The sequence below is a fragment of the Octodon degus genome, unplaced genomic scaffold (genome assembly GCF_000260255.1).
Source record: "Octodon degus isolate 3935 unplaced genomic scaffold, OctDeg1.0 scaffold00033, whole genome shotgun sequence".
NCBI lineage: Eukaryota > Metazoa > Chordata > Mammalia > Rodentia > Octodontidae > Octodon > Octodon degus.
This window is the reverse complement of record NW_004524609.1, coordinates 793,108-817,769: the sequence shown is the minus strand read 5'-3', so window position 1 is coordinate 817,769 and position 24,662 is coordinate 793,108. Positions and strand designations below refer to the sequence as shown.

The 24,662-nt window shown below is 43.2% G+C and overlaps 1 protein-coding gene across 4 annotated transcripts in view; it reads left to right on the top strand.

The window, feature by feature from the left end:
* Kansl1 (KAT8 regulatory NSL complex subunit 1) overlaps positions 1–24,662 on the top strand; it is a 180,402-nt gene that overhangs the window by 146,210 nt on the left and 9,530 nt on the right. For 3 of the 4 annotated variants that reach the window (XM_004629994.2, XM_023713977.1, XM_023713978.1), the window contains 4 exons: positions 10,223–10,394; positions 21,416–21,598; positions 22,082–22,270; positions 22,601–22,749. In XM_004629994.2, the coding sequence (XP_004630051.1) occupies positions 10,223–10,394; positions 21,416–21,598; positions 22,082–22,270; positions 22,601–22,749 (693 nt within the window). The remainder of the gene's footprint in view (positions 1–10,222; positions 10,395–21,415; positions 21,599–22,081; positions 22,271–22,600; positions 22,750–24,662) is intronic. The other variant, XM_023713979.1, reaches the window with a different exon arrangement.

Sequence of the window (24,662 nt, the reverse complement as noted above, 5' to 3'; positions counted from 1 at the left end):
AAAAAAAATAAAATAAAATAAAATAGAAGCCAAATAAAAGCTAAACAAATTCAGTGCCTCATTCATAGAGCTGTATTTCAGATACTCAGTAGCCATGAGATTAGCAATAGTAAAAAGAGCCATAGAGTGTTTTATACAGCTGTTGTCAAATTTCACTTCCTTCACATTTGTAGTTTCCCCTTTTTTAAAAATAATTTTATTGAGAAACAAATAGCAATGAGACAGTTTCAAAACCGATCAGTAGGACAGTTTCAGTAATTAATACATTGCATTATTGTTGTCTTCATATTGCTTGTAGTTCCCTTTTTTTGAGTAAACCTATTTAGCTGCATCACTTTTTGGTTCTTTTTATCAGTGCTTACTGCAGTTAATGAAGAAGATACTCCGTGATACTTCAGAAGCCTTTAGAGGCCTCCAGGCCTTCCCTCCCTTTGACATGAGGATGTAGTCTGGTCCTGAGGCTGGAGGCTGCCATGGGTCGTACACTTGGGCCTGGAACAGGGTTCAGGAGCTGAGCTAAATCTTGGTTAAGTGAAGCATCTTTTGTTAACTTCTGGCTTTAAAGCCTAATTGTAATTACTAGACTGGGCGTGGAGGTGCACTCCTAATCCCAGCCCTCCTGAGGTAGGAAGATCACTTGAGTTTGAGGCCAGCCTGAGCTACTTAGTGAGTTCAAGGCCAACCTCAACTACATTAAGAAACTCTCAAAGCACAAGAACAAAAAATAACTCCAAGAGGGCTGATAGGTGAGAAAGGTGATATCTGTCTTCGTTTCTGAGAATTCTTGTCCTTCTTGAATTTAAAAAAAAAGTTTTTTTTTTAAAATTGTGGCATTTGTTTTTCTTTTCTACTAGAAATTGAATTCAGGAACACTGAGTTATATCCCTTCTCTTTTTAGCTCTTACTTTGGCATAGGAGCTAGTTGCCCAAGCTGACTCAACTTTTGATGCTTCTGCCACAGCCCCAAATAAGTGGGAGTGCAGGGTGGGCCACCATGCCTGCTGCTCTTTCTCTCTTGCTTGGTATGGATCTTGTCATTCTCTGTTCGGTGTTTCTTAGTTTCTTCATGTACTTTGCATTGTCTTGCTGTGTTTTGTTGCATGTAGTTAGTTTCCTTTGAACGCTGTTCCTATTCATCACATTTTACCTCACATGTGTTTAGTTTGTTCTTCAACCTGTCAGTTGGGTATTTTACTGTAGTCTGCTTTTCATTCATAATCCGTATTTTTTATGGACATCTTTTATCTTTTTGTGTAATTTCAGTGAATACATTTATTTTTAAATTGCTTTCAAGTTCTGTTTTCTAGCTTGTTAAGAACCAATTCTCACTTTCTCATATGTAGGCTGCCTCATGGCAGTCTGTGTTCATGTGTGATTTGTAGTCTGACAGTGGACTTGGGGGAACAGGAGCCATGTTTTCTATGAAAGCATGCCTTTACATACAGTTTCTCTTGAGCTCCTCAAGAGGCCACATGAATTTCAGGTGTCACAATCTTTGCATAAGGTTCCTGGATGCATGCTGGCAGGGTAAATTTGGAACTTTTAATGGGGTTGGAGCTTGGCTTTTACTTTCTTTGTATTAAGCTTGTCGTTTCTCTGATTCATTGTCCAAGACTTTTTATGATACTGGAAATTGAACTCAGGTCCATCCCCAACCTTCTTTTTTCTTTTTCTCGCTTTTGTTTTCTTCAAGTCTTGAAATGGGATGTTGCTGAATTAACTATGGTGGACCTGAGTTTATAGTCCTCCTATCTCTTGAGTACTGGCAGTATAGGCATGTGGTGTCTTGCCCAGCTAAGACTTGTAGTAAACTGCCCTAGTTTTGAATTCATAGAAAGCCAGGTGGTAAGTAAATGTTTTAAATTCATAATGTAAAATATTTTGGATTATACTGAAAACTGAGTATGTTGACATAGTTATTGAAATACGATTTTGTGATATATGTACTTTCTAGAGAAATTGTAAGATTTAGCAGCAAGTATAGTAACACAGTTTTTTTTTTTTTTTTTTTTTTGTGTGTGTGTGTGTGTGTGTGTGGCCAGCTCAGCCCACCAGGGTGTGGTGCTGGGGGATTGAACCGGGGTCCATGTGCTTTGCTAAGCTTGTTCTAAGTAGGTGCTTTAGACCACTGAGCCATCTCACCAGCCCCAAGTAACACAGTTTGAAGTACTGATAAATATAAAGGTATTTCTAACATATGTTTTACTATATTCTGTTAATGAATTAATAAATTTGGAGAGCACGTTTTGCCATAATCACTGTTAATGTTTTATAAAACATGTTAGTCTTACAAGTCTTTTAAAGGAAAAAGTCTTTGGTTTTATTTCCCCAGTCTTTTTTGACCAGGAAACAAGTTTAATAGGGAATAAGCATAATCATCTACTAGGATTCCCAGAGAGACATTGCAGAAAAACTGCTTTGAGGCTGAGGAGATAGCTCAGTAGAATAAGCACCTGCCTGGGAAGCACAAGGTCCTGAGTTAATCCCCAGTACTGCAAAAGGGAAGAAAGGGAGGGACCTAGAAAAAGTACTTTGTGCTCTGTAATAATGTACATTATGCTTATGCATTTGACAGTACTGAGAAAGTTTTAAGAAGAAACTTTAACAGTTTCCATGTTTTCAGATTTCATCCTGAAATTATGGATGTAGCAGATATTCAGAAATACAGTAGAATAAATATAAGATATAGAAACATTGTTCAATACGCTCATTATTATATGTTCACTGCCATTCTGTCCCCATATAGTTTTGATTTTAAGTTGCAAATGCATAAGTCTGTTTGTCCTTGGTGCTCTTGTGTTGCCAGCTATTGAATCTAGGGTCTCAGACATGCTCCTCAAGCAGTGCTCTGCCTTCCCAGCTACATATATTTCTTTACCAGTTTATCCCAGGCATCGCTTGGGCAGCATGTTTGTATACTGACTGTCTGGAACGTTGTTCAGGCAGGTGTCACTTAATCAGTTCTTTATTAAATAAATTTGATAAAATTATTACGTTTGTAGTTCCTGTTATATTATCAAAAAATTAAAATATGTAATATTTGGTCATCCTGTATTTAAATAGATTGGTAAGTGGTTAATACTAATAGTATTTAGTATTTTCTGTGCTGTATGTGAAGTTAGGTGATAATTGTGTTTTAAACATTCCACAGCTAGTTTTTCAGTATTTTGTACAAGGAGATAGGAACATGTGGCACAGATTTCAGAATTTCTCTGTCATATTCCATTGATCATCTTGGAATACTTAACTTGCAACTATACTTTCTGTGAACTCTTTCCCAAGAGTGGTAATACTGTTATTCTAGTACACGGCCAATTTAGGCTGTTGTAAGATTGAAGGAGCAGTAATACCTGTACTATAGTTTTTGTAGGTGATTATTTGCCAAAATTGATGTATTTAATATTACCAAAGTGTAGTCTATTCAGACTTCCAAGGTGTTTTTCATATGTGATTGTAAAGTTTGAATCAGATCCCAATTAAGAGCCCTGCCTTCAGTGACTTTCATGTGTTCTAGGTCTAGTTTACATGTTTTTCCCTTTTCCTTCAATTTAAATATTTTTGTAACATGTGTAGGTGTGGCTTTCTTTGTGTTTTCTTCCTGCTCGATCTTCTTAAATTTGTGGTTTGGTACTTTTAACTAGTTTTCATACAGATCAGCCATTCTCTCTTCAGATACTGCTCTGCTCCCATTTTCTGTTTTTATCCTATGGCTCTGATGATGTTGACATTATCACAGTACCCTGCATATACGTCGCATTTTATTGTCTGTTTTGGGGATTTTTTTTCTTTTATTCTTTAATTCGCGCGTGTGTGTGTGTGCGTGTAGGGTCTCACTAGACAGATTGAACTGTAGTGATCCTTGTGTTTTCAGCCTGCCCAGCACTGGGATTACAGGCGCGTGCCACCACATCCAGATTAGGTCACTGGCTCTGCACGCTGCGTGGTGGGGCCCAGTGGGCATTTGGTGCCGGGGATCAAGCCTAGGCCCCTGCACTTGCCTGAGCAAGCAGATGCCTAGTCCACTGAGCTGTCTCGCCGGCCTTGCTTTGACTCTTTGTCTGGCCTGCCACTTCATTTATCCTAGTTCTTTTGTCACATTTATGCCACTTTCACCTATTATGGACTTGTTAACCTTGTGTCCTTGCCCCTGCCCCAGCTGGGATTTGAAAACCCTGAGCTTCATTCCTAGGTCTTTTTAATTTTTATTTTAAGGAAGTTGTCTCAGTTGCTAAGTTACCCATGTTGTACTCAAATTTGGAATCTTCCTGCCTCTGCCTGTCAAACACCTGCCTTTTGTTTTTATATTTAAGAATGTTTGGGATCTTTTTTTTCCCCATGTTTTTGTAAGTATATTTTTTCTAAATCCTGCTGCTGCCTCTAAAATCTAGGGGACTGGAGGCTCTTACTTCTCTTGTGTGCCTTTATATTATTTTGTTTTCAGTAATTTGGATGCTGTATATCTTAAAATGTGTAGCAGTCCTGGTAATGATATTCCCCGCGGAGCCTTCCCCTTCCCTTTCCTGTCCTGCTAGGTATGTACAGTGGTGGCTAAAAGCACAGTCCCTTTTGGGAACTGAGCTGAGTTGGATTGGGTTTAGAGTTTTGACTACATTCTTAGTGCCTCTTGTTTATTCTTGGGACAGTTCATTCTTAGGACATGACTGTATTTCCTGTACCCACTGGTATGTTAACTGCTGCCCTTTTTCTCTTAGCATATCTTGGACTCTAGTCTCTTATAGTGAGTTTGCCAGGTTGGGGGTGTGGCACAGGCTGAGCACAGAGCACTTTCACTGGCTTGCCTCAACCCCGAGGTGGGATTCCCCGTGGAGCGGAGGGGGCTAAGTGCCAGAAGCCCCTTCTTTCAGAGACTTGGTGCTTAGCTGCTTCTTAGCCTTTGTGCCTCACAGCTTCACGGTCAGCCTTTGAGGGTGAGTGCCTGGGTCCTGTCCTGGCTAGTTCCTTGTCCTTTCTTTCAATGCTGTCCATCCCTTTGGCCCTGTGGAAACACCAAGCACTACTCATTTCTGTGTTTCCCAAAAGTAGCCAGTTAACTGATACCTGCTGTAAAGCAGCAGCAGCAGAATATAAGCTCACTTCCCTGGTATCGTTATTAACCTGGCTTTTGCTGTTCTCAGAGTGTTGGTTTGCTCTGAAGTGTTTGTCGTGCTCCTGTTCCTTACAGCTTACTGGTGAAGGCCACTGTGCTGTTTATCCCTTTGTTTCTTGGGGTTTATATTTTCCTGTCCCAGTAGTGTTTTCTGTTTCTGTTTCTGTTTCTTTTTCTTTTTCTTTTTTTGCAGAACCGGGGATTGAACTCGGACCCTTGCGCTTGCCAGGCAGTTGTTTATTCTACTGAGACATCTCCCTGGCCCCAGTAGTGTTTTCTTGCTACTTGGTATATCTAACAATTTTTAGTCGATGCTGGACATTTAATTATTGCATGTAGATTGTGTTATCTTCCTTTAAAAAGGCATGGCTTCACTGGCAGATACTGTCTTTAATAGTTTAGCACCAGAACCAGAAAGGATCTTCTGAGAATCTTACTTGAATCCTCTGTGCCACTTTGCTTAGTCATAGTTCGTAACTCTTCAGAGTGTATTGGCTCTGGCAGCCATTGAGCTTAAGGATCCCCAGGTGCTCTTTGTCTAGCACGTGCTTGTCTTTTTTACTCTTGCTAACACTCAAGGCTGTCTCATTCTTCTTGAGAGTTCTGTTGTGCCTTAACTACTCAGTGTTTATCCCTGAGAGTTTCCTTAACTCACAAACCAGCTGCTTAGAATCTCTCTTCATCCTTTGCAGTCTAGAATGTCCCTCTTTCAGGAAAATCAGAGCCATGTTCAAGGCCACTTATTTGTTTATCAGTCTTAACATTGTCTACTATCTATTAGATGGTAAACCTGATTGGTGTTACTTCATCATGACTGGAATGAAAAGCCCTTTTCCATTTTATTTTTTAAATTTCATCATGAAATTGCTAAAATACACAGCAGAATTTAATGTTTGAAAGTGATCATTTGTGGGCTGGAGAGATGGCTCAGTGGTCTAAAGCACCTACTTGAAACAAGCTTGGCAAAGCACAGGGACCGCGGTTCAATCCTCCAGCACCACATGCCAGCCAGCCGCGCCCCCTGGTGGGCTGAGCTGGCCACACGCGCACACACACACACACAATAAATAAATGTAACAAATAAATATTTAAAAAAAATAAAAATAAAGATTAAAAAAAAGAAAGTGATCATTTGTGTAGTGAATACCCACTCTAGCTTCTACCATTGACATTTTATCACATTTGTCCTTCTGTGTGTTTTTCATCTGATTTTTTAAGTATCTTTAAAGATCAGTGGCTAAATGGCCAATGGAGTGTCAGTTCGTACAGCATTATAGAGATCATTCTGGATGTTCCTCAGAAAGCTAAAAGCAACCAAGTTGTGTCATGCACAGGTACAGACTCTCTGTAGTGAGTGTGATCATTATATAGATCTAAAATATACCAATACGATCTAACCCCCCCCCCCCAACCAGGGATTGAACTCAGGCCCGTGCCAGGGAAGCGCTTATAAAATCTAACTTTCTAAGGACTAGGGAGATAGCTCAGCAGCATAAACACCTGCCTGGCAAGCACAAGGTTCCAAGTTCGATCCCTAGTACTGCAAAAAAAAAAGAAAAGAAAGCTAAAAGTCAAATGTGGTAGAATACATCTGTAGTCCAAGAAGTCTGGGAGACTGTGGCAGAAGAATCACAAATTCAAGCCCGGCCTGGGCAGTTTGGCAAGACTCTATACTCTTCCTTTTTCCTAGGCTGACCTTGAATTTATAGTAATCTCCTGCCTCAGCCTCCTGTGTGCTAACTTTGCTGGCACGTGCTACTTCCTTGCCAGACCTGTCTTAAAAATATTTTAAAAGGCCCTGGTATAAATAAAGCTCAGTCAGTGCAAACCATAGAGGGCAGCACATGCTTGTAATTTTAGCAGTTGAGGCAGGAGGATCACCCTGAGTTCAAGGCCAGCCTGAACTGCATAGTGAAACCCTGTCTCAAAAGACAGAACAAACAAAAAACACTGGGTCCGATCCCCTGGTGGGTGGGGGGTGTGTGTGGGTGTGTGTGTTTTGGGTTTTTTTGTTTGTTTTTTTAAGGCTAAAAGTAAGCACTAACATTTGGTCAAGCTGTACCGGTTTTTGACACATTCCTTTAGAAATTGAAGATGGCATACTACGGGGATCAGTACACACCTGCGTTAATTGAGGCACAGTTCGCAGTAGCCAATACATGTGTTATAGTTTGTCTCTAGTTGTCCCCCCGCAAAGCCTCATGCAGGAATTGGGGCATGTGGGACTAGAGATCAAACTCTGGTCCCTGCGCTTGTCAAAGCAGGCCTTAGTTCACTTAGCTATCTCACCTGCCCAGTTCTTTTATTAATGGGTGAGTGAATTTGCGGTTGTGTGACTTATCAAAGGTCACAATTAATAAACCAGAATTCAAAATCAGTCTTCAACAGTAAAATGTTCTACCTTCAAGTTCTCTCCTTAAATATATAACTAGCGGAGTTAAGAGCCAGATGTCATTCTTAGTGATTATTATTATTATTATTATTATTTAATTTTAGAGAAGGGTCTACAGGGGGTTCAGGGTCTCACTACTAGATCGGACTCTAGTGATCCACCTGTTTACAGCCTCCCACCTGTTTACAGCCTCGCAAAGTGCTGGGATTACACCAAGCACACTCCACCACGCCTAGTCTCAATTGCAATCTCAGCATGCCCAGGGGGGTGGGGCTGGCACAGCAGGCCTGGGGATCAAACTCTGGCTCCTGTGCCTGCTTGCAGGTGCTTTAATCTGCTGAGCTATTTGGCCAGCCCCTTCAAGTGATTTTTTTTCTTAAAGTTCAACAGTATCCTGTGTTTTGCTGTTTTATAGGGAAGACATTAGTAACTTGCCTAAAATAACACCACTAGGAGGTAGCTTAGTATTGTCTTTTAGAAGTATTCGAATATATGTGGGAGTTTTGTTTTTTCTTTAACTTTTTTCTTTTTCAGCCTAGCCTTATCACTTACCTACTTTATTGATCTGTTTTTATCATACAAGGAACAGAGGTAGGTATGGGGACAAATTTTAAAAAAACTTCTAAAGAGTTTAAGTTCTTATGTTTGTCTCCTTTTCTATTATTTTCTGTTACATTATTGTTAATTTTTTTGACATCCAAATCTATATTGACTTTTCACTAACAAATATGTCCTTCTCATAAAATGGAATACTGTTAATGATCTGTGTGAGAGCTAGTTGATATGGGAAGGGACCCTGTCACCCCTAACCCTTTGGGTGGTGTCTTGCACCTAGGGGTAGAACCCAGGGCCTTGTACATGCCAGGCAAGCATTCATCTGCTGAGCTTTTATGCCCTCAACTCCATCTGATCTGTTTAGTGTTTTTTATTTTGATGTTTGGTAACTTTTAATTGGTGCAGTTTTTAGCTAATGGTTTTCCTAAATCCTCCCATTTCTCTTCTGTGGTCTCTTTTTCTTTTTCTTTTTTTCAGTACAAGAGATTGAACTCAGGACCCTGTACTTGCCAGACAAGCACTTATTCTACTGAGTTATCTCCCCGGCTCTGTGGTCTATTTTTCATTTTTTCCAAGATATTTCCCTCAGAATACTATCTCCAGAAAGCCTACCCTAGTTAAGTAGGGCACAAAGGCTATTTTTTCTGCCAGCAGTACTGATTTGTTTTGGGGATATGGGAGTATCAGTGCTCAGTCACTTTTCCTTCTTCAGTGGCATCTATCATTGAGCGCATCTTTACATTTTTACTTTGATGCAATTTTTCTGGTTTAACCTGCAATGCATCTTCTTTTCTTGTCACTCATCCATGTAGTTGCTAGGAGGAAAAAGTTGGGGAATATTTGCTCTTAAATATCTTTCTCCTATACAGGTCCATAAAGGGAAACCACTTTGGGCCGGTCAGATAGCTCAGCGCATTAAAGCACCTGCTTAGGCAGATGCAGGGACTGGGGTTCGATCCCTGGTGTGCCGGGGTGCACCGAGACAGTGATTGAGACTGGGCGTGGTGGCGCACAATTGTAATCCCAGTGCTTGGGAGGCTGAAAACAAGAGGATCACTACAAGCCCGATCTGTGTTGACCCTGTAGACTCTGTACTAAATACATTAAACAAGGGAGGGGGTACTGTGCAGACAGATCTATACTAGCAGTAAATTCAGCTACAGCAAGTGTTTCAGTTTTTGCCAGTGGAGTTTTGGTGGTACTGTTTTGTTTTTATCGTAATACTACCATTAACACCAGACTTGTTCATAGTAAGATGAGAATTTAAGATTCTTCCAATCAGCATGACCTCAGCTTTTCTCCTCAAAGCCTGAAATTACTTAAAAATCCTGTTGTTTTTTTAATAACTGAGTTAAGTCTTTTGAAGACTTAAATTAGTTCATATTTCACTCTGGGCTGTTACTGATTATTCTTCCCCTATATGTGGAACAGTAAGTCTAGTGGAAATAATTGGGATTAATCTAACAAAGACATTGGGAGACTGAAGAGGATCAAAAGTTTGCAACGAGCCTGTGCAGTTTTTTGAGATGCTGTGTCATAGAATTTTTAAAAGATGAGAATGTAGGTCAGTATTAGTAAAGCCCTTCCTGGTTTGCCCTGGTGTTTTATCCCAGGGCTTACAGCTGCGGGATATGCAGTGAATACTCACCATACAAATTTATTTTCATTACTTAGGCATGTACTTTATAGTAAGAGGATGTTTTGTTTTGTGACAGGGTCTCACTATGTAGTTCAGACTAGCCTTGAGCTAACAGTGTAGCCCGGCTGGCCTTAAACTCATGGCTATCCTTCTGCCTCAACCTCCTGAGTGCTGTAGGAGAATTTTAGACTAGCTTAAAGAATAGTCACTTGTCCTGAGAAATTTGCTGTCTTGTATGAGACCACCTGAAAGTCTTGTGGAGGAATTCAGGAGCTAAGTAGGTGTACGTGCCTTAGTAGGCAGTTGAAAAACATCAGGTGGTGAAAGCATGCAGGTTTTGTAGCATACTCTTAGCAAGCAGTTTCGGTATCTTTTCAGTTGTCAAGTTTGGTAGCAATGTAAACACTTAGGGATTCATATAATTGGATTTCATCATCAAAAAGAAGGTTGTTTCCTTAATCACTTTGAAGGTCATTCTGTTAGAGAAATGGAAGTATCTTAAACTCTTACTTCGTTTGGCTTTGTGCAGGTTCAGCGGAACAGCGTTGCCCGCTTTGGCTGCGATGTGAATACCTCCTGTGCGCTGTGCGGCTCGGGCAGTGTCAGCACAATGCCTCCTGAAATCCACTATGAAGCTCCTCTGTTGGAACGTCTTTCCCAGTTGGACTCTTGTATTCACCCTGTGCTAGCATTTCCAGATGGTAAGAAAGATAATATAAAATCTACTTAAAGAGATTTCAAAGAGTTCCAGGTGAAAGAAAATCAATCAAGGTCTTAATGCAACTCAGATACCATTTTTGGTCAGCAAAAGGGTACCATTTGGGGTAACAAAACCTCAGTTTTTCACCAGACCAGAAAATGCTACTAGAAAGATTATAACTTGCTAAGAGATTCCCTCCTGGTCTTCACAGAATGGTGGAGGGTGTTCAGAGAGGGGAAAGCTGAGGAAACTGGCCTGGGGTCAGCTGCCAGCAGTCACAAGTAAATGTTGTCTGTATGTGCTATGGTATAAAGTAGGCCAGAGCGGTTCTTGGAGCATGCCTTCGTGTTGGCTGTGTGTGTTCACAGGAGAGTGTTCCGGGATGTTAATGAGCATGGTTCTTCAGTGTTGCCATGTACCTTGCTTCTGAAGTTTACCTACCTAGCAAGTCTTCAGGTCTGCCTGTTCCTTTTTTGCAGTAATTGACAAAACACCGCATTGAGTTTTGTGATGGGTCTTGCCCCAGAATATAAAACCTTTTGAGGGGGGGGTGCATTTCCTAAAGTCCAGAGTTTCCAAAGGAGAGTCTCCTGAATATTAAGTGAAAATGTGTTTTGAGGGGCTTAGTGTTGGAATGTGTACTTTGTGTAAGGGAGCAGCTATGTTTGAGTCCCTGCACTACTAAAGGAAAAAGAAAAGGTCTGACTAAACAAATAAAAAATAAATGAAAGTGAGATACATTGCTTTGTCTTAAACTACTCTCTGTGGCAAGATTCTGTCCTTCTGTCTTAGAGTAAATTTGGGATTTTGGGAGGCAGGGTCTTGCTTTATTATAATGTAGACTGAGCTTGAACTTGCTTTGTAACTCAGGCTGGCTTTATTTTATTTTTGTATTTTTAGGGAAGGGTCTACAGGGTGTTCAGGGTCTCACTGCTAGATCAGACTCATAGTGATCTGCCTGTTTACAGCCTCCCAAGAGTTGGGATTACAAGCGCATGCCACCACATCCAGTCTCAGTTGCTGTCTCAGCGTGCCCCAGGTGCAGGACCAGCATGGCAGGCCCCGGGGATCAAACCCCCAGCCCCTGCACCTGCTTGCAGGCACTTTAATCCACTGAGCTGTTTGGCTGGCCCTCGGGCTGGTTTTAAACTCAAAATCGTGCTTCAGCTTCCTTAAGGCTAGGATTATTGCCAGGCATAGTAGTGCATACCTATAATCCCAGGCTGAGACAGGATTGCTGTGAGTTTGAGGCCAGCATGGGCTACATAGAAGAGACCCTGTCTTGGATGAATGAACGAACAAATGAAAAAAATTACATTTTAGATAAACTTGAACAAAATGCATTTTGAAACCACTTCTCTGGCCAGACTGCAGGAAGTCCGTGCTTTCATTATTTGGGATGGTTTTGTTGATTTTTTTTTTTTCCCCTATGGTGATCTGTTCCCATCCCGTAGTAAATAAAAATTTCCTCTCAAATTGGTTTCATTTTTATGTTAATGATATATAATATGGCTGTTCATGTAATTTCTACTTTTTAATCCCACTGAGGGTAAGGGATCCTGTTATATCCTTACTAATACCTCACAGGTAAAAGTACAGGTTTCTGAAAGGAGAGAATAGCTGAACTAGGACTCTGAGGAATGAGAATAATTATATGAGATGCACAGTTTACTTGGATAGTATGAGGATTGAATAAAATAGAACTGAGTGGTACAAACTTGTTCTCAGAAGGCCAGTGGTATTTTAGTTTTTGTGGAACCATTTATGATCAGTGTGAGATTCTGTCACAACTGCTTGACTTTGCCATTGCAGCAGGTAGGGGGTTGTCGAAACAAGGTCTCTCTAGTTCAGGTTGACCTTGCATACACTACAGACTGGGCTCAAGCTTGCCATGACCCTGCCACCCCAGCCTCCCATGTGCTGAGACTATGCTGCGAAAGCAGCTATAGATAGCAAATGAACATATAGCCACGGAAGTGTTACCGCAAAATTTCATATCTCCTAGAGAATCTCCCACCTACAAACACTGGGTGACTATAATTCCCTGTTCTGCATCTGTTTTTCAAAATGATTGAATTATTTCTTGAACCCCTAAGTCTTGTCACTACCAGTAGTTTGGCTTTTCCTACTAACACTACCTTTGACTATCAAATTACTAAGGAGTATCAGTATTACTAAGGAGTAACATGGCTGCTGCCGTGTGACATCAGAGCAAAATAATTTTTTAGAAAACTTGAAAAAATACTCAGACCCCTTCCCCATTCCTGGAGATTGAATCAAGGACCTTACACTAATCTATATCCCCAATCTTTGGGGGAGTGAAGTGTTTCATGTTTTGAGACAGCATCTCATTGTGTAGTTCAGGTCAGTTTGAAGTGACTGTAGCCCAGGCTGGCCTCAAACTTGCAGTAATCTGCCTCAGCCTCCCTAGTACTGGGCTTGTGGGCATGTACCACTACCAACCTTGCCTGTTTTGAGACCGAGTCTTGCTAAATTGCTCAGGCTGCTTGGGAGGCAGAGGCAAGAGAATCTCTGTGATTGCAAGTTTTAAGACCAGCCTGAACTCAAAGCAGGACAGGCAGGCATGGTGGTGTACCTGTAATTCCACCATTGAGGAGGCTGGAGTAGGAAGATTGCCTGTTTGCTTAGTGAGTTCAAGGCCTGTGTTAGAAAGCAGAACTGTCTCAAAAAACCTAAATGATGGATGGGTAAGATTAGATAGCCTGAGCTTGAATTGAATTTGTGTTCATCTTGCTTCAGTGCCCCAGAGTGCTAAGATTATGGGCACATACCACCATATCTGGCTCATTTTCCTTTGTGCTTCAGATTCCAGCATTTCCTTTTACCTTTTCAAGTGCGTTATAGTTGATCCAATTTCAGTTAATTCGTATAGCATTTTGCAGTTTATAAAGCACTTTTCTCATTTGTCTGACTTGCTTCTTTCAGAAATCTTCTAAGGCATTCCTTCATCTTCATAGATAAAAGAATTAGCTCAGGTGGTATCTTATCCAAAGCTAAATGGTGAATGAATTTGAAGGGCCCTAGAATTCAAACCAGGGTTGTTTGATACCTATCTTTCACTGTATTGCATATTACTTGCCAAAAAGGTTATTTAAGAGAAGTTAGGTTGGGCATGGTGGTACATGCCTGTAATCTCAGCAGTACGGAACTTCATGGCTTGACTGGACTACATAGTGAGGCCCTGCCTGAGAGAGAAACAGAGACAGAAATTATATTTCTACCCATTGTAGGACTTTAGGTAGAACCACCAGGAAGAGTAAATTTTTGGAATTACTTTCACAGTTGTTGAATTGTATGGTATCAAATTTGAAGACAAAAAAAACCCCTGAAACTTTTAATTGTGTGCATTAAAAAGTATTACCATGGATAGCCGCAGATGAGTCCTCCAGCTCTGGAGTCGGCGTGTCCAGGCCACCTCCCTGGTGGCTCTGTCTGATCACGTGGCGTCTCTGCTAGACGGTACCCATTTTTTGTGAACACCTTCTGTTCTGTTGACGGCATCAGACCTCTACGTCTGCCTCTACGTACCATGCCATCTCACTGCAAGCAGATGTAGGCAGAAATGAGGTGTACAGGAAAGAAAGGTAAAAGAGCAGCCCCTTTTCCTGGTCTTTATCATTTTTATTTTGGGCACATACACCACACTTAATCATAGCCCTGGGTTTTAGACAAGGCAATTGGCTGTTCTTCTTTGGAAACTGTGAGGCATATAAATAGATTCATCCCAAGAACAATCTAAGAATTATTATAGACCTAATTCATATTGTTGGTATTGGAACAATTTTGCTTTGACCCAAAGAACAGCCACATTGAGGGCACAGTGTCAACTGAGGGGTTCCCCATAGCCGCAGAGGCCCACGTCCAAAGCGTGCTGCTCACACTGTATGAGTAGCTTTCTGCTGCCCTTCCCTGCACACACCAAACAGCAGTGAGGCAGACACCGGTGTGCGCTCTGCTCGTGCACACGGATTTGACTGCTGAACCACAGTTTTGCAGCTTTTTCTCTAGGAGCTGTTCAGAGGTGGCATTGTTTTGTTTTGTTTGGGGGGCTTATTTGTTTGTTTGTTGTATTTTAGGACAGGGTCTGTAGGGTCTCACTACACAAATCGGGACTTGTAGTAATCCTGTTTTCAGCCTCCCACGCACTGGGATTACAGGCACGGGTCACCACACCCAGTCTCAGTCAACATCTCAGTGTGCCCCAGGGGTGGTCTAGTGGCTGGGCCTAAGCTCTACTGAGCTGTCTGGCCAGCCCATGTGTGTGTGTGTGTGTGTGTGTGTGTGTGTGTGTGTGTAGCAGTGTTTTTGGTCTCTTACCAAGGTTAAGTATGAATCTTTGACTCGTTTCTTTAATTCCTACAAGTCATTACAGTCATACGAGATCCAGATATAAAGAAGTGATTTTGCTGAGTTTCTGACCTCTTCATGTTGGTTGACCTTTCTCCACATTTAGAACCATTTAAATGCAATATTTAGTTCTGTGTGCAATTCTTTTGCTGTCAGTTTTTTTGAGCCAAGGTCTCACTGTATAGTTGAGGCTGATCTTAAATTCAGTGCTTAGCCCTGGCTGGCCTCAGGTTGGGGTGACCCCTGCCTCAGCCTCCTGGTTACAGGATCTGTCTCATACTTCTGTCACAATGTAGCCACTCCCTTGTGCATGCTGTTTCACGCCTAGCCGAGCTGTCTCTGGCTAAAGAAGGTAAGGTTAGGATGTAGTGACCTATCAGTACTCTAGGGTGGGGGCATTAACGGTTTTATCACTTGACTTCCTAGTCACTTTAGTTAATCCTTAACTTGAAAATGTAGAGGATGAAAAAGAATGTTCACTGTAAATTTGTTTTATTAAAAAAAAAAAAAAAAAGCATTTAATAGCACCACCTGCTGGCCAAAAAAATGTTTCTAGAGACCTTGCCAAATTGTTTCTGAGTCCAGGAGCAGGAGGAGAGGAGGAAGTGAGCATGGCAGACACCGAGGAAAGGGCATTTGAGAAAATGGTGGAGCACAGAGAGCAGAGCTGACAGGTGACTCAGAGACCATCAGAACCCAGTGGCCCTGTGAGCACAGCACTTGGAAGCAGACGCAGGGCAGGGGCAAGTTTGAGCTCACCCTTGGCCACCTTAACAACACCTTGTCTCAAGCAAAAGAAAACCTGGTGGGCCTGAAGTCAGGTTCTTTTCTTTTTCTTTAATTTTGTTTAAATAAGTAGCAATTTAAGATTGAGTAATTGAGATTTTTTTTCCCCTTCATGGTTCTTCTCTGATAATGAACTTTAATCCTTTTGCCTACACAAGTGTGGAATGTCCTCCAGCTAAATGGATACTCCCCTCCCCTTTTTTTGGGGGGGGTGGGTTGGGTTGGGTTGGGTTTGATGGTTTGGGATTAAACCTGAAGCCTTGCTTGGGCTGGCTGGCCTTGAACTCAAGATCCTCCTCTCTCAGCCTCCCAAATAGCTGTGTGCCGCGGCTCATAGCCCCATTGTGTTTTCTTCCATCTCGTGTGCATTGTTGGCTTACTTACAGAGCCTATCCCATTGTAGTTTTTTCTTGCTGCTTTTTTTTTTTTTTTTTTTTTTTTGATAAGGGGTTGAGACAGGGCCTCATTACGTAAGTCAGGCAGACCTTGAACTCTCTTCCATGCTGACCTTGAACTTGGGGTGATCCTCCAACTGCATACCATGCCTGACTTCTTTTTCAGTCTTATGCCATCTCTTGAATTGATACTATCTCCTAATGCTGCTTAATACCTCAACTGTAGGACGCAGTTTAACATTTTACTGTTTTGCTGACTTCCGTGTCAGAACATTGAAATGAAGGGAGGGAATTAGGTATGAGGTTTTAGTTGAGTCATTGGTTCAGCACATTAGAGTTGAGACACATGGCAGTCATTTAGCCCTGCAGTAACAAATGTTCTTTTTGTGCCTTAGATTCATTGATAATAGCTATATGGTGTCTAATGTCTTGGGTAGAAGAGGAGTGACTGTTGTGTTTGGTTACCTTTGTCTCTAGCACACAGTGGGGGAGGTGGAGTTAGAGGACATGACTGTCCCTGATCTAGCCCCCTGCTGGTTGCTGATGTGAAGAACTTGAAGCTAGGATGGCAGCATACTTCTGTCCTTCTGCCACGCTGAGGACTGGGGCGGAAGGATTGGAAATTGGAGCTCAGACTACACAAGTTAGAGAAAACCTTTTGTAAATTTTAAATAAAGGCTGGGGATGTGGCTCAGTGCAAGACTCTGGGATTAATTTCCAAGGGGAAGCAGGGGAGAGATAGAGGCTTTATCTTGGCTAAATGATTTTTTTGTTGTTTTCTTCTGCTCAGTGATGAAACCAGGGCCTCCAGCCAGGTCTCTTCATTTTCCTATCCCTCTAAGGTTTGAGTGAGCACACAATGACTAAGAGAAAAGTAAAAAAAATAAATAATCACTGCTTTCTTTTTTAAAAAATCCTCCTCCTCTCCATCTGGGAGATAGGTCTCACTATACAGACTATTCAGTACTGTTGAGACTGGCCTTGGACTTAACTTTGTAACCTAGGCTGGCCTCAGCCTCCTGAATGCTGGGATTACAGATGTGCATCACCACATCTGGCTTATTTTCCTCTTTTTAAAAAATGTTTTTCGGGCTGGCGAGATGGCTCAGTGGTCTAAAGCACCTACTTAGAACAAGCTTAGCAAAGCACAGGGACCGCGGTTCGATCCCCCAGCACCACATGCCAGCCAGCCCCGCCCCCTGGTGGGCTGAGCTGGCCACACACACACACACACACACACACACACATAAATAAATGTTTAAAAAAAAATAAAAAAATGTTTTTCGTATTTATTTTAGGAGTTGACTTTTTTTTTGGAACTGGGGATTGAACTCGGGCTCTTGAACTTGCCAGGGAATATTTTAGGAGTTGAAATAGGTGAATTTTTTTGTTTTGTGATACTGAGGGTTGAACCCAAAGTCTTCATACCCAGCTTTTTTTTTTTTTTTTTTTTTTTTTAATTTGGGTCTCACTACATAACTCGGACATCTGGTGATCCTCCTGTTTTTAGCCTGCCCAGCGCTGGGATTACAGGTGTGCATGCACCACCACGTCTGGACTCAGTTGCCAGCTCAGGCGCCCAGAGATGGGGCCAGTGTGGCTTATGGTGCCTGGGGAGGGTCCCTGCGCTTAGTTTGCTGAGCTAGCTGTCTTGCTCGTGTTCCCAGCTCTTTTTATAATTATTTGAGACAGGATCTCACTAAGTTGACTTGGCCATGCTCTATACCTTGTAGTGCTCTGCCTTTAACCTCCCAGAGTTCTGTTATTACAGGCCTACAGCACTACACTGTCATTTTATTATGTGTGGAAAAGAATGATTATGGAAGCTAGCACTGTTCTTTTTTTTGTGAGGGGCAGAACCGGGATTGAACTCAGGCCCTTGTACTTGCCAGGGAAGCACTTATTCCACTGAGCCATCTCCCCAGCCCCTAGCACTGTTCTTAGAAACTGTTTTAATACTTAGACAAGTGAGCCAGGCGTGGTGATGCACACCTGTAATCCCAGCACTTGGGAGGCCAGGGCAGGAGGAGGAACACCATGAGTTCAAGGCCAGCCTGGACTACACAGTGAGACCCTGTCTCATACGCACGCATGCATGCATGCACGCACTTGGGCAATTTGCAAATAATTTGTCATTAAAATTTTAATAGACCTAAGTCTGTTAAGTGCTGAGGCTCCTTATCCCTTTGGAAGAAGATCATTCCTGAGAATAAACCCAAAGCCTTTGCACTGAGCTATAGCCCTGACTTTTTTTTTTTTTTTTTTTTTTTAAATCTGCTATTTTATTCTGAGACAGGTTTTCACTGAGCTGTCCAGGCTGGGCCTACATTGTGATCGATCCTCTTGCCTCCTAGAGTGCTGACATTGCAGACATGCACCAGAAAGGTTATTTTATTCACTTAAGAATATGTTATTCTGGGCCGAGGAGGTGGCTCAGTGGAATAAGCACTTCCCTGGCAAGCGCAAGGGCCTGAGTTCAATCCCCGGTTCCACAAAAAAAAAAAAAAAAAAAAAACCCGAAAATGTTATTCCAGCCCTCAAAGTCTTATTAGTATTCAGATTAGTTCTATAAGTAACATGAAATCCATTTATATTATAAAAGTATGGTTAACTTTGTTGTAGTATAGAACTCTTGAAAAGTAGCCTTTGTTCTTTTCATTGGGAGTAATCTGAGAAGCCTTAGGCCTTGTCACAGAATCGCAGCTTTCTCCGGCCTCATGGTGTGTTGACTGAGAGTATGGCCATCAGAATTGTATGTTCCTGTTTGAGCGCTAGGTGTTACTTATTAAACTGGGTAACCTTGGGCATATTTATTCCACTTCTGTGGATTTGCTCCCTGTCTTTAAGCATTAGTGGTGCTTATCTAGTGGAATGATGAGTATTAAAGGATAGGCACACAATGTCCAGAGAAGGAATTCAGCATATTCCTCTTCCCCACCTGAGTCAAATTGAGCACATCCTGTGATCTCTCTGGAAGCTAAAACCCCATAAATATTTACAGAATATATTAAGTAGAATGAATTTCTCATAGTTGTGAAAAAGACATGCTCAGAGTGACTAGAACTTACAGTGAGTTTTGAAAGATGGGAAATAGGGTAACTGGAGAAAGAAATAAAAGATACCTTAGAGCCCATGCAGGAATATACTCCTATGGAGAGAGCGCTATTTAGAGAGGGTTCTTCTAGAATTAAAGGGCCCAAGGAGTAGGACCCAGGACAGTTGTTTGAGCTTGTTAGGATAGCTGGATTGGATTTTTTTTTTTTTTTTCTTCCTGTATTTCTTCCTCACCAGTGCCTTCAGCTATCAAGTAATTGTGTTTTGTGCTCAAAGCAATGGTGTGTGTTTAGGCTGTAACTTTGAATGTTCTTGGAGGCTAGCCACATAGCTCAGTGGATTAAAGTACCTGCAAGCAGGCACAGGGGCTTCAAGTTTGATCCCCAGGCCTGCCATACCAGCCCTGCCCCCAGGGTGTGCTGAGAGGGCAATTGAGACTGGGCGTCGTGGCGCATGCCTATAATCCCAGCTCTTGGGAGGCTGTAAACAGGGATCACTTATGAGCCCGATCTCGTAGTGAGACCCTGAACACCCTGTAGACCCTTCCCTAAATATATATATAAAAAAAAGAATGTTCTTTGGGTTGTTGGTAATTCCTTGGGGAAACTAGAAACCAAAGATCAACATGCTAACCTTTAGATTAAAATCACCCTTTAAAACTTTGCAGAACCCTTAAAAAAAAAAAAAAAAAAAAAACCTATATCCACAGTGGTGAAATGTGAGAATACTGGAAACAAAAAGGAAAATCTGTAAGTTACAAATTGTCAGTACAGATCCTAGACAGAGTAGTAGCTCAGGAAATAAAAATAAAAGGCATACGGATTCCATAGGAAGAAAGTCTGTGTTTAAAGTTGGTGCATATGTATGTCTGTGGTCTGTAGAATTCTATGCTGTTAATAAAAAACCTGTAAGTTAAATAGGTGTGAGGAGGGTCACAGGATACAAGAACATTATATTAAAATTTGTTATGCTTGTATAAACTAGTAATAGACAACTAGAAATTGAAACTTCAAAACCACTCTTGGGCTGGAAGTGTCGCTCAGTCATAGAGCACTTATGTAACATGCACAAAGCCCAAGGTTCAGTCCACAGCACTGAACAAAAAGCAGTTGTATCATGGTGGTTTTATTTTTCCTCGTACTGGGGATTAAACGTGGGGCTTCACAAACATGCTAGGTAAGCATTTACCGGTGAACTATAAAATCCCAGACCCCAAAGAATACCACCTTATACAGCAACATCAGAGATCGACCACAGAATCCTTCACAGTAAGCTTAACAAAATACATGTAAGACCTTTTAATGAAAAACTACCAAACAAGGGGCTGAGGAGATGCTTGGTGGAATAAGTGCTTGCAAGCACAAGGTCCTGAGTTTGATCCCTGGTACCACCAAAAGACTACCAAACACTGGGGAAAGGAGGTGTTAAGAAATGATAAACAGGTAAAGGTGGCAGGCTCGTGGATTGAAGGACTAGGTGGTCACGGCAACAGAGGCGGTATCTGTCATTACACTACAGTCAGTGTGGTGCCACAAACTGCTTTTGAGTTTTGTATGGTTTGGTATTTTGTTCTGGTAGATAGTTAAAAGGTAAAAACTAAACCATCTACAAGAAAGAATCCTGTTCCCTGATAACCCTGGATGTTTGACTACAGTGGAAAAGTAACTTTAAAGATCGGAGAGAAAAATTATTACTTTAGGTTCAAAATTAAGTTTCTAAAGAAATTACTAAAAAAAAAATCACTGAAGGATATGTGTCTGTCTGTCTCCCCAGTTGTTTGAGACAGGGCCTTAGTTCAGGCAGGCCTTGAACCCCAGCAGTCGTCCTCCGTCAGCCTGCCAGGCCAGGGGCCCAGCTTTGGTGGTGATGTGGTGTCGTGTAACTGTGGAGGGAGGAGGGAGACCCGTGTAACTTGTTGTTTGGAGGTTACTCACCGCAGTGTGCTTATAGCAGCATTTTGGCTGATGGGGGAGATACTGGGCACAGAACCCAGGGGGGTTAAGGCTTGCTAGAACAGCAGTCTACCAACTGAGCTATGCGAGTCCTTTTTATTTTGAGGCAGATTCCTACTAAGTTACCCAGGCCAGCCTCCATTTTGTCATTATCTTCCCAGCCACCCTAGTAGCTGGCATTACAGCTGTGTGTAGGGTCTCCCCTGGCCCCTGCACATGCCCCTGCACTTGCAAACTAGAAGGCCAAGTGCCTTACTCAGAATTGAGGAACAGTCAACAGCAGTGATCTCCCATGCAACTTCCTCTGCCCTGCCACATGTCAGTCCACTCCTAGGCAAATAAAAGCTGGTTGCCACACAGGCATTGGCCACTGAAAGTGAAGAGACACTGAGAGACACTCCTTACAGCATGAGACAGCAGCCTGAAGGCCCGATGTACTGACCTGTGATGTTTTGTGTTTTTTGCAGATGTCCCCACAAGCCTGCATTTCCAGAGCATGCTGAAATCTCAGTGGCAGAACAAGCCTTTTGACAAAATCAAACCTCCCAAAAAGTTTTCACTTAAGCACAGATCACCCATGCAAGGCAGCCTGACAGATCCAGCTCGGAAAGACAGGCACAAGTTGGTCAGCTCCTTCTTAACAACAGCCAGTAAGTTTCAGGGAGCTCTGAGAGATCCTCCAGAGTCCCAGTTCTTAATTTTTATTTCTTTCATATTCTCAAGTTACTGTTTTGTCATGCCACCAATACAATGGGGTTGGGAAAGACAGAGGTCTCTCAGCTAACAGTGTGCTGCGTCTGCCTGTCATGGGCACTCTCACATGGACTGCGGAAGCTGTTCAGAACACCGTGGATCTTGGGGCAAGACACGAAGTGCTCAGTGCACAGCCGGCAGGAACATGCATTGGGTCCGTCTGTGAGCGGGCTGCCTTTGTGGCCTGCTTTCGTGTTTCTCTGCTTGTGGCCTCTTTGTGGCTGTTGTAGCCATTGTGCTATTCACTAGAGCCTCAGCCCCAAAGATTACCCTGCTGCCCTGTGTATGTAGCATTGGCCTAGGAAAAACTCAGCAGCTCAAAACTCAGGCAAAGATTTGAGAGAAGGTGTCTCAAGCTCTTTTTCTGTTCCCCTCCTCAGAGCTGTCCCATCAGCAAACGCGGCCTGACAGGACCCACAGGCAGCACTTAGACGATGTGGGGGCCGTGCCCATGGTGGAGCGAGCGGCAGCGCCCAAAGCAGAGCGCTTGCTCAGCCCACCGCCACCCGTGCACGACCCAAACCACAGCAAAATGAGATTGCGAGACCATTCATCTGAGAGAAGTGAAGGTAGGGCCAGGCCCGGCACCTCTACCTGCATTGCATCTGCTCGGGGCTTTCTGGGACAGCCCAGACTTCTCTTAACTGCCCCAGCTTGCCCTTCATGCTAGGAAAGCAGAACAGGGGCACTACTGCTTCTAAGCACAGGTTGTGTCTCGCTGCTGCGGCCACCTCCGCCCTGTCTCCTGCCTCCCGTCAACCAGTTGCTTCATCTTTTTATCCTCTAGGCTTAGAAAGTGTTTTCGCCTGTAGTGTGTGTTGCTGGCATTCCTACCTAGTTTGGGAAGTGGAGCTGGTTAAGATAGCCACGTATCTTCCTGTTTCTGTTGACTTCTGTAGTGTTGAAGCAGCACACCGAGGTCAGCAGTGCGGGCTTTGTGGCAGCCGCCCACCACGCGCCACACAGCCCCTTGGTGCGACAGCTCTCTGCCTCGTCGGACGCCTCTGCGCCCACCAGCTCGAGCTCGCAGGTCTCAGCCAGCACGTCTGTAAGTACTGTGTGCCGCTGACAGCACGCCTCTGGGGAAGTTCCTGTCTGCCCAGGTGGCTCTGGACAGCAGGTGGTGCCTGACTTCATGCCAGGTGGATACCCGGGGGTGGATCTCCATGGTAGAGGTGGGTCTGTGCCGAGCCATCTGTAGAAGTAGGGTGCTGGCAGACTTCAACACCGTTCAGGATTTGCAGACAAGTTTCGCCCAGAGGACGACAGCTCCTTGGCCTAGCACAGGAAGTGGGTGAGAGGAGCAGTAAAGGAGAGAGGCCCGCGGGCTTGCAGACTGCAGCTGGAGTGCTTGTCCTGTTCTCTTGGCGGGTGGAACTAGAGCGCTGCAGATGAGCTGCGAGCGCTGGCGGGTTGGAAGGGCAAGGGCAGAGTCCGGGGGTGGGGGTGGGGGTGGGGGTGGGGGTGTGCGCGCACGCACACACACGCGCAGGGCGACATTGCAGATCCAGCACATCAGCGAGATGAGGTGTGCACACAGGACTCATGGACAGGCCACTTTGGGTGCTTCTGTCCCCACTCCGTTAGCTTTTAGATAGAACTCTGCAAGTAGAAGCTGTCACCTAGCCAATCCACACTAATTCTGCTGGATTTTCGTTTTAATACCTCTTCTGCATTCTAATGTGTACCCACTAAAAGGTCTTTTGTGTGATAATCTTAATGACAATTATAACAGTGATAGTAATGACACAGCCCAGAAGCTGTTTTGTTTATTGAACAGTTGTGCTTTATGGGCATCATCCTGCTTGATCTCATAATGCCTTGTGAAACATAGGTGGGGTTGTGGATTCTCCTTCTGTGGGCTTGAACAGTCAGCTTGCCAAGGTTAGGCTTGTTGCGTGGGGGGGGGGGCAGCCCTGAGGGCTGCAGTTAGGATTCACGCCTGACCGCAGAAGCAGCGCTCACCGTTACACGCCCGTCTAAACCTGGTTGGGGGCATTGCAGAGGTGACTTACATGGCTCCCTAAGCTGTCGAGAAACATCGCGGCTTACAGAATACCTTTACTGGGCTTCTGTATCAGATAGGAATTCACATTCCTTTGCTCTTACAGATCAGGCCATCTTCTAAATGGCCACCTTGTCCACCCTTCTTCATCCCTTCCACTCGTAGCTTGTTGTACAGGTATGTGGCATCCCTCACACTTGGTAATATATCAGCAGAGGGCTTCATATAATTAGAGGATGTAGAAGAGTAGCTGGATTATTGGAAATCTGAACTGAGATGCAGGACTTGGTGAATATATCACTATTTTTCTCACCTGTCACCCCTCCTGAGTCTGGAGGGTGTGTGTGTGTGTTCTGCTTTGGGTTTTTTTCTTACTGTACTAGCCTGGAGAATGGTAACTTGGGCCTGGGTCATTGGAGTTTTTGTTTACTGGGTGGAGGTTTTGTGTATAGTATTGCGCTGACCTTAAGACTCTCATTGCCAAGTTTTTTCAGTGAACTTAAACCTAGTGTGGGCTAGATTCTTGCCCTTAGGTAGATAGAGAGGCTGGATGGCACTGGAGAAACTGTGAGGGGTGGGTCGGGGTATTGGTGGTGGTGCTCACAGAAATTGAGGTAGTGTCAGAAGCATCTCAGCAGCTTTTGTAAAACACCTGAAGAATCTCAGGACTGTTCGTGGTGTTTTAGGATTTCGGGCATCCTTGTTTCTGGCGCAGAACTAAGTTTAGCAACCATTTGCCATTCTTACTGCTTGTTTTCTACCTCTCATTCTACGAGGAGTGAGTAGTGAAGTTAGGCCAAAAGTGTAACTAATAGAACTGGCATTTCTAAGCTGAGGCAAGAAGTAGAGCCTGTTCTATTAGACAATCTCAGCTGTTAGTCTGAAGATATAAGCAGGCCCAAGAAGTGGAGGCGACATACATACTTATGTCTGTCAGCAGCGGTTTAACCTCTCTC